Source organism: Coregonus lavaretus (genome assembly GCF_964263955.1).
Source record: "Coregonus lavaretus genome assembly, chromosome: 33".
In the NCBI taxonomy this organism is placed as follows: domain Eukaryota; kingdom Metazoa; phylum Chordata; class Actinopteri; order Salmoniformes; family Salmonidae; genus Coregonus; species Coregonus lavaretus.
The window spans coordinates 23679006-23694404 of NC_140020.1; the positions used below are offsets into that span (position 1 = coordinate 23679006).

Sequence of the window (15399 nt, forward strand, 5' to 3'; positions counted from 1 at the left end):
GTATGTTTGCCTTGAGATTTTGCATCAGAGAAGGGAAATTATCTTTAAATAGTAAGGAGTATTGTTTGGTAACTACAATTCCAAGGTAGATAAATTTTTCTGAAGATAACTTAACTGGAAGATGTTCTAGCCAGGAGGTGTTTTGCAACCGTATGGGCATTAATTCACTCTTGTTCCAATTTATTCTGTATCCCGAGAAGGTACCAAACAAATTAATCACCTCAAGAATAGCTGGAATACTAGCTTGGGGTTCTGTTACATAGAGGAGAATATCATCTGCGTATAGGGAAATCTTATTTAGAGTATCTTTAGTATTATAGCCGTGTATTGCTGAATGAGATCTGATCGCTTGAGCGAGAGGTTCAATAATTAGGGCGAAGAGCATAGGCGACAGCGCACAACCCTGCCTTGTCCCTCTGTGAAGGTTAAATCGGGGCGACATTGATTGGTTAGTGAGTATTCTCGCACAGGGGTTCCTATATAAAAGCTGGATCCAATTTATGAACCCATCTCCAATATTAAATTTCTGTAGGACCTTGAATAGATAGGGCCACTCAACTTGGTCAAAGGCCTTTTCGGCGTCAAGAGATATAACGGCAAGGTCCACGTTAGGTAACCTCTGAGAATACATAATGTTGAAGAGGCGCCTGAGATTGAAGAATGAGTTTCTATTAGGGATAAAGCCGGTCTGGTCCGAATGGACCAATTTGCCAATTAAAGTGCTAAGCCTGTTAGCCAGAGTTTTTGCTAAAATCTTTTGGTCTGTATTAAGGAGGGATATTGGTCTGTATGACCCTACCTCTTCCGGATCTTTACCCTTCTTATGTATAACTGTAATAAACGCCTCATCCAAAGTAGATGGGAGAGCTCCATCCTCATTGGCCCGAACCAACATTTTGTGCAGGTAGGGAGATAGCATGTTGCTGAATGTTTTATAGAATTCACCAGGGTATCCATCTGGGCCCGGGGTCTTGCCACTCTTTAGAAATTTAATTGTTTCTCTAATTTCTTCAAGAGATATTTCCTTATTCAGGAAGTTAGTCTTCCTGGTTCAGGGCAGGAAGATTACAGTCCTCCAAAAAGTTTTGCATAATTAAGGGGTTAGGATCCGCTTTAGATGTATATAGAGTCTCATAAAACTGACGGAATCTGTCATTGATGTCTTTGGGGGAGGAGAGTAATTCCCCAGATGCAGATTTAACTTTGTGAATCATTCGGTCACTCACGTTTTTTCGAAGTTGTCTGGCGAGTAATTTGTGTGGTTTGTCACCAAACTCAAAATATTTTTGCTTGGCATAGAGAAAAGATTTAGCAATTTTAGCCGAGAGGATCTGATTGTATTTAAATTTTAAAGACATAATTTGTTTATGTTTCTCCATAGATGGATGTCTAGCATTCTCCCTATCCAGTAAGTGAATTTGTCCCTCCAGTTCTACCAATTGTTTTCTGTTTTGCCTACTCCTGGCAGTCTGAAAGGAGATGATACAGCCTCTCAAATAAGCCTTCAGCGTTTCCCACAATAATGCTGGGGAAGTCTCTGTGTTGTCGTTGGTATCAAAGAAAAATGTAATTTGGTCTTTAAGATGTTCACAGAATGTTGGTTCTGTGAGGAGCTGAGGATTCAACCTCCAGACCCTCTCGTTTGGTACGATGTCACCCAATCTCAGGGAGAAGGTGAGTGGACTGTGGTCAGAGATTATAATATCATGATATCTCACATTACAGGTATAGGGGAGTAGTTTAGCATCAACCAAAAAGTAGTCAATTCGAGTATATACATTGTGAACATGAGAGTAAAAGGAGTATTCCCTACCCGTAGGATTAGAGATCCTTCATATATCAAATAAGTTAGAGTTTTTTATGTAGGTATTCAAGAATTCACTTGAATGGGAGGTAGGGGTTCGCCGGGTAGAGGATCTATCCAAATATTGGTCTAGTACACAGTTAAGGTCCCCTCCAATGACCAGATTAGTATGGGAGATATCTGGAATCAGGGCAAGGACTCTTTTGAAAAAAGAGGGGTTATCAATGTTTGGCCCATAGATATTTAGTAGAGTTACAGAAGTAGAATGGATCTCTCCTATTACGATCACATAACGACCCTCTTTATCCACAATAGTGGTTTTATGTAGAAAGGGAATTCCTTTCCGTACCAGAATCGCTGTGCCTCTCGTTTTGGCAGAGAAGTTAGAGTGATACACTTGTCCCACCCACTTACATTTAAGTCTGTTATGAGATTTGTTTTTCAGATGGGTTTCTTGCAAAAATATAATATCAGACGAAAGTGCTTTCAAGTGGGCTAGGACCCTGCCTCTCTTAATTGGTTCGTTTAAACCCTTGACATTCCAGGAAGTGAATGTAAGTCCCGCCCTCCTCTCATTTGTAGTTCCTATGGTGGCCTGCATAACATGTAACTCACTAAAAAGGTAAGAAAGCGCACCAAACCATCACGATCAGCATATGTAGCACCTACACCCGAGCAGTATCCAACCCACCCCTCCCCCCCCGCAAGCACCTTTACTCTCCACCCTGTTCCCCTACTTTCCCCAACCTTTACCCTCCCCATCAACCCACATTTAACAGGCATACACACATAGGACAGAAAAAAATATGAAAATAAAAATAACAAACACATTGTCTGGCCGATGCCAAAAAAGCACGGCGCGACCTCGAACAAGAGGTAAAACACAAATAAAATCCCAACTATGCGCTCACCTCTCACTATCCTAGAACTTCTACTAACATATGAACTGAGGCTCCCGCACTTAGTGTTCAATTAGCATCTAATAAACCTAAACAGAATAAGTTGCAACTTAAACATATTGCGCACTTAAGGTTCATCTTGGGTCAATCCCTGAGATAAGCAAGATGTATCATCACAAGATTCTATTGCCTTGGCATAGATTCAACAAGTGTCTGGAACTCTATTGGAGGGATGCGACATCATTCTTCCATGAGAAATTCCATAATTTAGTGTTTTGTGGATGATGGTGGAAAACGCTGTCTCAGGCGCCGCTCCAGAATCTTCCATAAGTGTTTAATTGGGTTAGGATCTTCAATATACTTTGTATCCCTAATTTACTCAAGTGTTTCCTTTATGTTGGCAGTTACCTGTAGGTGTCAAAATTATAAGATTCTTATAAATAAAATCAAACAATTCAATTTGCATTAACATTATACTTTTAAGATATTCTCATTTTAAGGAATAGTATTGTGGCATTCCATGGCTTCCTGTTTCACTGGGGTATAAAAATGAAGTAACACTTATGTAAAATCCTTTTGGTCATCCATCACAATGGGAAAAGGCAAAGAACTCACAAACGAAAAGAGACATGGTTGTTGACATTTATAAATCAGGCAATGGGTACCAAAACAATTGCTAAATAAAATAACCCTTACCACTATTAGGGCAACAATTAAGAAGTTTAAAACCACTGGAACAGTGGTCAACTTACACTTGCGTCCAATGCCAGGCATCTTGTCCGCACGCACATGAGGAAGATGGCTTGGGAGGCAAAGAAAAATCCAAGAGCCAAAGTTGGAGAATTACATAACTTGGTCACATCTTCGGGTCTCCAAATCTACAATTAGACGCCACCTCCATGCCAATAGGCTATTTGGAAGGGTTTCCAGAAAAAAAGCCTTTGCGAGCAACCGACAAATGTGAACGCCTGGAGTTTGCTAAACGGCATTTGGATTGGAACCGGGTGCTATGGTCTTATGAGATGAAAATCAAGCTCTTTGTTAGGGGGTAAAAAACATGTTAAATTAAAACCCACCTAAATACCTAGTCATGATTCCAGCATTTTCACAGGCCTTGTAACGAATATACAGGTTTTGGGTCTGTGTGAATGGTTCTCTGCTTTTTTGCAGGTAAATTTAATTAACACTTCCATTGTTTAACACCTCCCTAATTTGAAATGCAAACAGCCCCCATGGTTTAACACACCCCAGCCTTCCCAATTTGCCAGTTAAATGTATAAAGGGGGTGTATACCTGCAATTAAGTGGTAAATAAGGGGCTGTTTGAAAGGGGTTCATATAAATGTTGCTTTATATTTCTAAAATGGGTAGTAGAGATTATTTGTAAAAGCCAGTATCTGGAGTCAGGCTTTACATGGCAAGTGGACTTGAAGGATATTTGGTATCTAAACCCTGCCAATATAATACTCTGGGTGGGCTCAATGAAATGCTTGACGTGTGCAAAAAATATGTCCACTGTTGTGCAAAGATGTCAGCAGTCAAGTTTTCAAGATGGAGCAGTTTCAGTATTTCATCCTGCAAGGGTCGATAATTGGGAACATTGTGGATTGTGAGGATGGAAGACTATCAATTTACATGAACCCCTTAAAGACATGCTCCGGTACTTTGGCGACTAGTAAGTGTTTTTTTTAAACCTCACGTTTTGGGCTGGATGTGTCAGTGTCTAGTTCATACATGCATAATCTACAAGCAGAATTACTGTTTCAGCTTCCTCAATTAGCCATGAAATCCCTAGTTTGAAAGCGACTGTTTTCTGGAAGCTTTGCGGCACCATTTCCCCTACATTTACCCCCACGGGTCAGCCCCCTAGCAATTTGAGTTTCAGCCAATGAGCTTCAGCCCCTTGCCATTTGGAGTGACAGCTAGCAAGACACACACAGAGCGAGGGAGAGCGCAATCTTTCTGTGTCTGTCTGTCTGCATGGTGGTGTGTGTGTATGTGCTGCCCCGTTTCCATCATGACATATTTAATGAAGCCGTACGTAATCTTCACGGGGCTACTGAACGGACAAGTGTAATGTTTGTAACGCAAGATGGAGAGCCTGTCTCTCGTCAGAGATTGCATTTAATTTGGGAGATTACAAAATATGACCCTTTCAATCAAGACAGGATAAATATATTGTTTCAGGTGAAAATAAAACACGTTTTGTTTAGTTACTTTTTCATAAACTTGTTTCTCTAACTTTATAGCAAGTCAAGCTAGCTTGCACTGCAGAGCAGCTAGCTAGGTTGAAAATACCATTGTAGCTAGTGACCTCCAACTAATAAAAATGAAGTTATTACCATTACAAACTTAAATGGGAGGCAACAGTCATATAATTGGCTTAACGGCCAATGTGTGTTATTTAATGTTACGATTAAAATAGTACTCACTTACAGGAATGGGTAATTGTTTACAAGTTGTTAGCTATCCCATAAAACCATCACCGAAAACCACATTTTCATCTTCTGTGGTTTGGTAACTTCTTGTTCTTTGTCAGACTGGCTGGACTGAAGATGATGCAAAGTTAGAAAAATGTCAAAGTATGTGGCGTCCGTCTCGCAACGGAGCCTTCAACCGCAAGGGGGCGTTGCCTTTCCATGCCGTTGTGGAAGTCCCCATTTGAAAGGCATGACAACCGGCGCAATGAACGGAGTGCTTATGGGTAATGTGAACGAGACTTGTGTTTACATGCGTGTGTGCGCGCGCACGCTCTGCCCCAAGGCCCTCGTTTGTCTCAGGGTCTTTGTATGGCTGGGTGACAAGGCTATAGCCATGGCGTCCTTGCTAAGAGACGGCTTATCAAAACGGCTTATCCAAACACACGGAGACAGAGATCGAGGGTCACAGTGAGCAAATATAAACATACCACTGGACGCCTAGATGACGCCCAGAGGAGCATAATGAGAGCCATAGCAGGTGGTAAAGGGAAAGAAAAGGGGTATAGAGGAAGAGTGTGGGAGAGACTGGGGGAAGAGCGGTATGGAGAGAGAAGAGGGAAAGGGAGAGATTACAATCTCAACTGAGAGAGAATGAAAGGGTTGATGGAGACTGAGAGAAAGACCAGGTAGACAAACCACAGAGAGAGTGTGAAAATGTTGCAAACAAGCAGACTTTTTGCATGCTCTGCTAGAAACAGCTGCACCAAAGACAGCGGGACTCGAAGCCATCACAGCTGAACGGCTCCCCTGAGACCTTAGAAGGAAGAGGAGATATTGGGGAGAGCTAGAGAGAGCGAGAGCTGTAGCAGTTGACCTTTTTTATTGTGATGTAAAGTAATTGTTTTCACGCAGTCTCAACTCCAACAGACAAGCATGTGGTTAAACAACATAGCACAGCAAGTCAAGGGGTCATGACACACGTGGCTATATATTTCAACAGAGGTTTGCTGAGAGATCAAAGGATTGTTACATCTTCCCTAACTGATTAAGACTTTTTTCAACTTTTCTTCACATTGACTGATATAACAAGTTATTATCAAACTGTTTACAGTTGATGATTTTATGATGCTCAGGGTTGTAGTCGTGTGTGTATATATACACACACACTTTTTAAATATCTCTCTCCTTCCTTTTCTATGTACTTACATTATTAAGGAATGTATACAAATAAGCATGATTATAGTAAACAGTATAGTGATTAAAATGGCAAGGATAGAGGAATAACAGTATATCTCTCTTTCTCTCCCTCTTTTCTATAGATGAAAGGATCTGCTCTCCTCCCTTCATGGTTCTAAGGAGTGAGTGTGGAACCGACACTCTCAAACACATCCAGAAACATGGCATTACCTTCCCTTTCAGTACGTAAGATCACATTCTCTACATGTTTGGTTACCAGAACATTTCTGGAGACTTCTACAGGGTCTCTTATAAAAAATATTCAAGTCTAGTTTAATTTTCAGAACTTTGCATGACTGAATAGAATGATGTCCTAATATTTTACCCTTTCCTTTTCACCTCTACAGTTTGTAAAACTCCAAATTCATTTTTTAAAATCATTATTACAAGATCACATTTGTGCCTGCATTGACTTAATTGAAATTAAATTTGCCCCAACCATGACTTCATCCTATCCTTATGGTAACTCCCCTAACAATCGCTACCTACTCTCTTGCGAAAGCTTTTAGCAATATTGACCTAAAGGGATGTTCAAGACCATAATGTCTCACTAATGAGTGATTGTATTACGAGTTGGGTCTGAGTAAGCGTACAGTTAGGTAGTCATGTGCTTTTTATCATTGTGTACTCAGACTCGCCTTGGTCATAAAAATAGGTTGGGTTTACAGGCTATTCTGTTAAAATGGTTGTGATATAATAGGGGTTCAGAATATGTGTGGATTGTAAAAGAATCACCAGACATTGGCTTGTTCTAAAGATTATTTTTTAAAGTTCACAACTTTTTTTGCATAGATTTCTACCAAAAAAGAAACCTCAAAACAAAATCACAAAACACCAAAAAGGATATTGGGTATTAGTGCCCTCTATCTGGTGGGGAAACATTGCGGCACTGATCATTTTATTGAGATAGTGGCCAAACATTTTTAGTTACTGCACAAAAATGTCACATTGTCAATATGTTATTTTTGACAATGGGTTTTGAGGATCTTTCAAATCATTTTACTTGGCTGGTGCAATAAACTAATGGAATAGTCCCAAAAGTGCAAACCTCACCCATCTGGCACTCCAGGTAGGCTCAATCAAAATCAATGCATTTCAGAGAAGACAAATACTATTTGAACCCAGGCATGTTTTAAGAGAGTATGGCTGAATGAGATCACAGACAGTGGATTCTACCCATCACTGAACTGACAGAGGGATAACAAGGGAGGTTTGATGAAATTGAATGAACAGATGCACGAGTCTTACATGTTATTCCCCCCATAGATGGCCATCATATTCAGTGAGGAGGACCTGAAGGATGTTAAGCCCCCGTGTGTGATCCAGAACTTCATTAACCACGATGCTGTACTCTACAAGGTGTATGTGGTGGGAGAAGCCTACTACGTGGTGGAGAGGCCTTCTATCAGAAACTTCCCTTTTGGACCTGCAGGTCAGATATACCCAATTCCCAGCTTCAAAATGTACCCATTCCCAACACCTTATAACACATAGCCCCTGCCTCCTATATACTAAAATGGTATTGACGTAAGTAAACAATATGGGCACACAAACATTTCACCCTATTCCCATGTTTCTTATACCTATTCAATCTTTTCAAATCTTCATGAAGTACCTAGGAGTGGGGGCTATATACAGTGAGGGGAAAAAAGTATTTGATCCCCTGCTGATTTTGTACGTTTGCCCACTGACAAAGACATGATCAGTCTATAATTTTAATGGTAGGTTTATTTGAACAGTGAGAGACAGAATAACAACAAAACATCCAGAAAAACACATGTCAAAAATGTTATAAATTGATTTGCATTTTAATGAGGGAAAGAAGTATTTGACCCCTCTGCAAAACATGACTTAGTACTTGGTGGCAAAACCCTTGTTGGCAATCAGAGGTTAGACGTTTCTTGTAGTTGGCCACCAGGTTTGCACACATCTCAGGAGGGATTTTGTTCCACTCCTCTTTGCAGATCTTCTCCAAGTCATTAAGGTTTCGAGGCTGACGTTTGGCAACTCGAACCTTCAGCTCCCTCCACAGATTTTCTATGGGATTAAGGTCTGGAGACTGGCTAGGCCACTCCAGGACCTTAATGTGCTTCTTCTTGAGCCACTCCTTTGTTGCCTTGGCCGTGTGTTTTGGGTCATTGTCATGCTGGAATACCCATCCACGACCCATTGTCAATGCCCTGGCTGAGGGAAGGAGGTTCTCACCCAAGATTTGACGGTACATGGCCCCGTCCATCGTCCCTTTGATGCAGTGAAGTTGTCCTGTCCCCTTAGCAGAGAAACACCCCCAAAGCATAATGTTTCCACTTCCATGTTTGACGGTGAGGATGGTGTTCTTGGGGTCATAGGCAGCATTCCTCCTCCTCCAAACACGGCGAGTTGAGTTGATGCCAAAGAGCTCGATTTAGGTCTCATCTGACCACAACACTTTCACCCAGTTCTTCTCTGAATCATTCAGATGTTCATTGGCAAACTTCAGACGGCCCTGTATATGTGCTTTCTTGAGCAGCGGGACCTTGCGGGCGCTGCAGGATTTCAGTCTTTCACGGCGTAGTGTGTTACCAATTGTTTTCTTGGTGACTATGGTCCCAGCTGCCTTGAGATCATTGACAAGATCCTCCCGTGTAGTTCTGGGCTGATTCCTCACCGTTCTCATGATCATTGCAACTCCACGAGGTGAGATCTTGCATGGAGCCCCAGGCCGAGGGAGATTGACAGGTCATTTCTGTTTCTTCCATTTGCGAATAATCGCACCAACTGTTGTCACCTTCTCACCAAGCTGCTTGGCGATGGTCTTGTAGCCCATTCCAGCCTTGTGTAGGTCTACAATCTTGTCCCTGACATCCTTGGAGAGCACTTTGGTCTTGGCCATGGTGGAGAGTTTGGAATCTGATTGATTGATTGCTTCTGTGGACATGTCTTTTATACAGGTAACAAGCTGAGTTTAGGAGCACTCCCTTTAAGAGTGTGCTCCTAATCTCAGCTCGTTACCTGTATAAAAGACACCTGGGAGCCAGAAATCTTTCTGATTGAGAGCGGGTCAAATACTTATTACCCTCATTTTAAAATGCAAATCAATTTATAACATTTTTGACATGCGTTTTTCTGGATTATTTTGTTGTTATTCTGTCTCTCACTGTTCAAATAAACCTACCATTAAAATTATAGACTGATCATTGTCAGTGGGCAAACGTACAAAATCAGCAGGGGATCAAATACTTTTTTCCCCTCACTGTATATTTTTTGTATTAGGCGATGGTGTTGGGCAGTACCCAGATTTTAATACCGTCATACCATCTCTGTACCATACCGGGGTATACGGTATTACCAAATGTGCACACAAGGGGCGCTATTTCAACAACAAAAAACCTGCACAAAACAATTTAGGCAACAGGGATCTTGATCCAGAAGGGGATTGAATGTCTCTGCTGATCTCTGCTGGATATAATTTATTTGACACATCTTAGATTTGGGCTCCTGAGTGGCGCAGCAGTCTAAGGCACTGCATCTCAGTGCTAGATGCGTCACCACAGACCTTGGTTCGATTCCAGGCTGTGATTGGGAGTCCCATAGGGCGGCGCACAATTGGCCCAGGGTCGTCCAGGGTAGGCTGTCATTGTTAATAAGAATTTGTTCTTAACTGACTTGCCTAGTTAAAGGTTAAATAGAAGAAAAAAAAATTAGGCGATACTGAGTCTACTCATGCCACCTTACCTGAAACTCATAGCAGATCCATTTAGCCCAACCCTGCCCTATTCTAACCCAAATCGAGCTTGTCCCATTTCAAATGTCGGCGTATAGAGTAGGTTTGAATTGTGTGTTTTGATTAGAAAAGTGTTAAAAGCACAGATGGTGTCCGACTTGAAATCCCCTCACCAGCTTATCTAAATTTGCATCTGAAATAGCACCCTATTCTCATGCACTACTTTTAACCAGAGTCAGTGCACTATATTGGGAGTAGGTGCCACTTCAGAATTGTCCCATTTCTTAGAGACCACTGTAAACTGGCACATTACCTTATGAAGACACTTGATTTACCGCCGTTTATAAACACGTCTTCTGTTTAACCATGGCAGGGGGCCACATGCCAAATTAAATGACCGTTAATGGGATTTCCGAGTTGCTCTGTTTGACGTAAAGCACCGCTGATGCATTCCCAAACAATTCCCTTCTTTGTGTCAATGTTTGTGCTCGTCCCATGTTTGTGTATAGGTTCCATTTCCCTGGTTCACTGAGCAAGGTATTCATTAGCGTGTGAGTCACTCACAGCAGTACAGTCATCAGAGTGGATCAATCTTTTTTAATCTGAGAGTCTGCATGGACATTTCTGCCCCCTTCTGTGCTAATGCTAAACTGCCACACAAAAAACTTCCTTCTGCTTAAAGGGATAGTTCATTTCCCTCTTTTTCTTTTTTTCTTTTTTTGTTGCAGTTTACAATATTTGAACTATTAAAGGGCTAGCACACCTGATTCAACTTGTCAACTAATTATCAGAACCTTGATTAGGTAAATCAGTTACCTGAACTAGTTCAGGGCTATAACAAAATTGTGAAATGTCTGCGGGTCCCCAAGGAGAGATTTGAAAACCGCTTCCCTATGGAAGTTGGAAATGAACTGAAACTTTTTAAAAAGTGAACTATCACTTGGTGGACCACCAGGACATGTACATTTTATTACACACCCCTGATTGTATTCATTCAGTTAGTGAGGGAAACAAGTATTTGATCCCCTGCTGATTTTTTACGTTTGCCCACTGACAAAGACATGATCAGTCTATAATTTTAATGGTAGGTTTATTTGAACAGTGAGAGACAGAATAACAACAACAAAATCCAGAAAAACGCATGTCAAAAATGTTATAAATTGACAAGGGAAATAAGTATTTGACCCCTTTTCAAAACATGACTTAGTACTTGGTGGCAAAACCCTTGTTGGCAATCACAGATGTCAGACGTTTCTTGTAGTTGGCCACCAGGTTTGCACACATCTCAGGAGGGATTTTGTCCCACTCCTATTTGCAGATCTTCTCCAAGTCATTAAGGTTTCGAGGCTGACGTTTGGCAACTCGAACCTTCAGCTCCCTCCACAGATTTTCTATGGGATTAAGGTCTGGAGATTGGCTAGGCCACTCCAGGACCAACATTTGCTTCTTCTTTGAGCCACTCCTTTGTTGCCTTGGCTGTGTGTTTTGGGTCATTGTCATGCTGGAATACCCATCCACGACCCATTTTCAATGCCCTGGCTGAGGGAAGGAGGTTCTCACCCAAGATTTGACGGTACATGGCCCCGTCCATCGTCCCTTTAATGCGGTGAAGTTGTCCTGTCCCCTTAGCAGAAAAACACCCCCAAAGCATAATGTTTCCACCTCCATGTTTGACGGTGGGGATGGTGTTTTTGGGGTCATAGACAGCATTCCTCCTCCTCCAAACACGGCGAGTTGAGTTGATGCCAAAGAGCTCGATTTTGGTCTCATCTGACCACAACACTTTCACCCAGTTCCCCTCTGAATCATTCAGATGTTCATTGGCAAACTTCAGACGGGCATGTATATGTGCTTTCTTGAGCAGGGGGACCATGCGGTGCTGCAGGATTTCAGTCCTTCACGGCGTAGTGTGTTACCAATTGTTTTCTTGGTGACTATGGTCCCAGCTGCCTTGAGATCATTGACAAGATCCTCCCGTGTAGTTCTGGGCTGATTCCTCACTGTTCTCATGATCATTGCAACTCCACGAGGTGAGATCTTGCATGGAGCCCCAGGCTGAGGGAGATTGACAGTTATTTTGTGTTTCTTCCATTTGCGAATAATCGCACCAACTGTTGTCACCTTCTCACCAAGCTGCTTGGTGATGGCCTTGTAGCCCATTCCAGCCTTGTGTAGGTCTACAATCTTGTCCCTGACATCATTGGGGAGCACTTTGGTCTTTGCCATGGTGGAGAGTTTGGAATCTGATTGATTGATTGCTTCTGTGGACATGTCTTTTATACAGGTAACAAACTGAGATTAGGAGCACTCCCTTTAAGAGTGTGCTCCTAATCTCAGCTCGTTACCTGTATAAAAGACACCTGGGAGCCAGAAATCTTTCTGATTGAGAGGGGGTCAAATACTTATTTCCCTCATTAAAATGCAAATCAATGTATAAAATGTTTGACATGCGTTTTTCTGGATTTTTGTTGTTGTTATTCTGTCTCACTGTTCAAATAAACCTACCATTAAAATTATAGACTGATACTTTCTTTGTCAGTGGGCAAACATACAAAATCAGCAGGGGATCAAATACTTTTTTCCCTCACTGTATATAATCAATAGCCCTTGAGTAGTTGAATCAGGTGTGTTAGTCGAGGAGTGGGCCTTTAAGCCTTAAAGACCGACAGGACATATTTTTTATTGAGAGAGCTAGTCATTTTAGTAGAGACACATCAGAAATGAGCATAAGGTAAAATGTGTACTTTTAGCGATGTCCACATTGGGAAACTGGAATATAGCTACATTTAACATTTCCACCTGCAACTAGCTCCAACTGTCAATTGCATACCAGTAGTAGCAAAGGAATATAAATCCACAGGAGTAAAACATACTTTTTAGAAGTCAGTGTGACAGGACTAATTAGCATTTTTACTGCAAATTAGCAATTTGGCAACTAGACAACTAGTTGTGTGTACAACTTACTGAATTACAATTGGTTCTCATTCACGAGGATGACAATAGCAAAAACATTAGCAATACAAAACTTCTTCACGTCCTTGCAACTGATATTTTGGGGATTATGATCAGGTAAAAAGCAGAACTAAGCCATTTTAGGTTTCTTAGCAGTGTCCTTAAAAGAGAACTGAAGAAATCGAATGTGTGGCTAAAATGTTACATGTAGCAAATTTAATTTAATGTGGTTGCTCTCTGACTTCATTAGTGTCTGTTCTTTACAAACCTAGTCAACTGCCTGGTTTCTGTTTTCCAGAGAGAAAACCCATTTTTTTCCACAGTCACGATGTGTCCAAGCCAGAGTGTGCTTCCGACCTGAATTCTGTAAGTGAAACCTCAGACCAAAGCATATTCTGAAAATGTGCACAGCCATTTTGATTGACAAAATATGGGCAATATCTTTTTTTAAATAATTTTTTGTTCTTGCTTTGTCAGGGCCTTGCTATATAGTAATTGGTACAACGGCATTCACAGAACTGACCTTATGTCTGTCGATCTGTCTCTCTTCCTCTACTGTAGCCTTGCAATTTGTGTTGGTACTAACAGCATAACCAGAATTGATCTTGTCAACTTTCCCTCTTTACTATGTGTCTGTCTGTCCGTCCATTTGTCTGTGTGGTGTGTAGAGGGACAATGTGGAGGGGGTGTCCAGGGTGCCTATTGATGATGTCATCAGGGAGATCTCCAGGTGTCTGCGGCGAGCACTGGATGTGTCCCTGTTTGGCATTGACATCATCATCAGCAACCAGACAGGGCAGCATGCAGTCATTGACATCAACGCATTTCCAGGTATGTGCAATGCTCATGTTTCCACAGGGTGCGGTGGTGTCATTCAATGGACCTAATTCAAGCTGCAGCTATGGTGTTCAAAAATCAGATGGAGTAGGAAGTGGTTGTGGTCCATTTGAGTAAAGTTCTATCATTAAATGGAGAGAATTAATAAACTGAAAAGTTATACTCACATATGCCAAACCTAACCAACATTGTTAAGAATAAAACAATATTTGTTTTATTAATGTGACAGCAGCCACACTTTTTAAATAATGTACAACTTATTTCTGACTTATTATACATGTAGTTATTCTTTGGAACGCTACTCCTCTTACACAGTTTAAGCTAGAAACGCCATTTAAACTTTAAAACGTGTAAACTGGTCAGGACCAGTGTGTTTGCATACAACTTTTTGATAATATTTAAACTATTAAACTCCCATTGTATGTATTGTATATATTTTGACACAAATCAGCTACTTTTAACACTTTCCCAACAACATAGATAAAAACTTAGACCGTATGAAATCTTAGTCTGCTTCTTTGCTATTCAAATCTGAAATTGGAACAAACATCTTCTACCAGGGAGTTGACAAATATGTTTTTTCAAGTGTGAAAAAAATTTGTTTAATGAATTAACATTCAAATACATGTTTTATCTTCACAGAAGTCTAGTCTTTGAACTAATGATAGTTTAAAATTGAAATGATTTAATTTCATTATTAAATAAGATGTTTAGTCCTGTGAAAAATGTCATACGGTGCGACCGCTATAATTTGCTGTAGAGAGAGAAACAGTATTGCTGTAACTGGAAGCATTTGGGAATGGAAATAGAAGTTACACTATGTTATCTGAAATGGTATGACACAAGGTTTAAAGGAACAATCTGGGATTCAAACAACAACATAGCAGACCCCACACCACTCTTTTTGGTGGTTGACAGCTTGTCTGCAGCTGGAGAAACATAACCACTCTCAGATTCATAGACCGAGCAATGGATGCAATGATTGCTCATTCATGAGATCAAAATCATATCTTGTTTTTCACCAATCTCAGATTGCCCCTTTAATTCCAGAGGGCAGGCTTTGAAAGCTATTGAAGTCATTAAGCAGATCTTAAGGCATACTGTACATACCCACATGCTAAGTATTTGTTTGACAGGTACATGGTTTGCTAGAAAGAAATTATAACTGACATGCATCTTCAAAATGCAGCATCATAAGATGCATCATGTGGGCCAGATTTCTGTATATTGAAAGTTGCATATCTTGAAAACTTGATTGCTGACATGTTGGGACTATATCAACAATGGACTAATGAAACAAATACCAAAATAGGTTTTGGGTGGAGTTTTCCTTTAAGCTAGCTCTGCTAGCTTGCTGCAAGGTAAGCTAACCATGCAATCCTACCTGAAACACGGTATTGTAGCATTGCTTGTGTAGAAATTCATTCTACCCCTTGGTCACCCCTCCGGTTAGCTAGCTAGTGTGACTCAGCTAGCCCATAATGCAAGGCTTGGGCTATCTCGACTAGCTCACTGCAAGGCAAGCTAACCATGCATTTCTACCTACCAC

At 41.0% G+C, this 15399-nt stretch overlaps 1 protein-coding gene across 1 annotated transcript in view; it reads left to right on the top strand.

The window, feature by feature from the left end:
• itpk1a (inositol-tetrakisphosphate 1-kinase a) overlaps window positions 1-15399 on the top strand; it is an 84188-nt gene that overhangs the window by 64033 nt on the left and 4756 nt on the right. Inside the window, 5 exon segments of the mRNA XM_084150703.1 lie at window positions 6442-6544; window positions 7592-7620; window positions 7623-7790; window positions 13312-13379; window positions 13682-13844. Of these exon segments, the coding sequence (XP_084006829.1) occupies window positions 6442-6544; window positions 7592-7620; window positions 7623-7790; window positions 13312-13379; window positions 13682-13844 (531 nt within the window).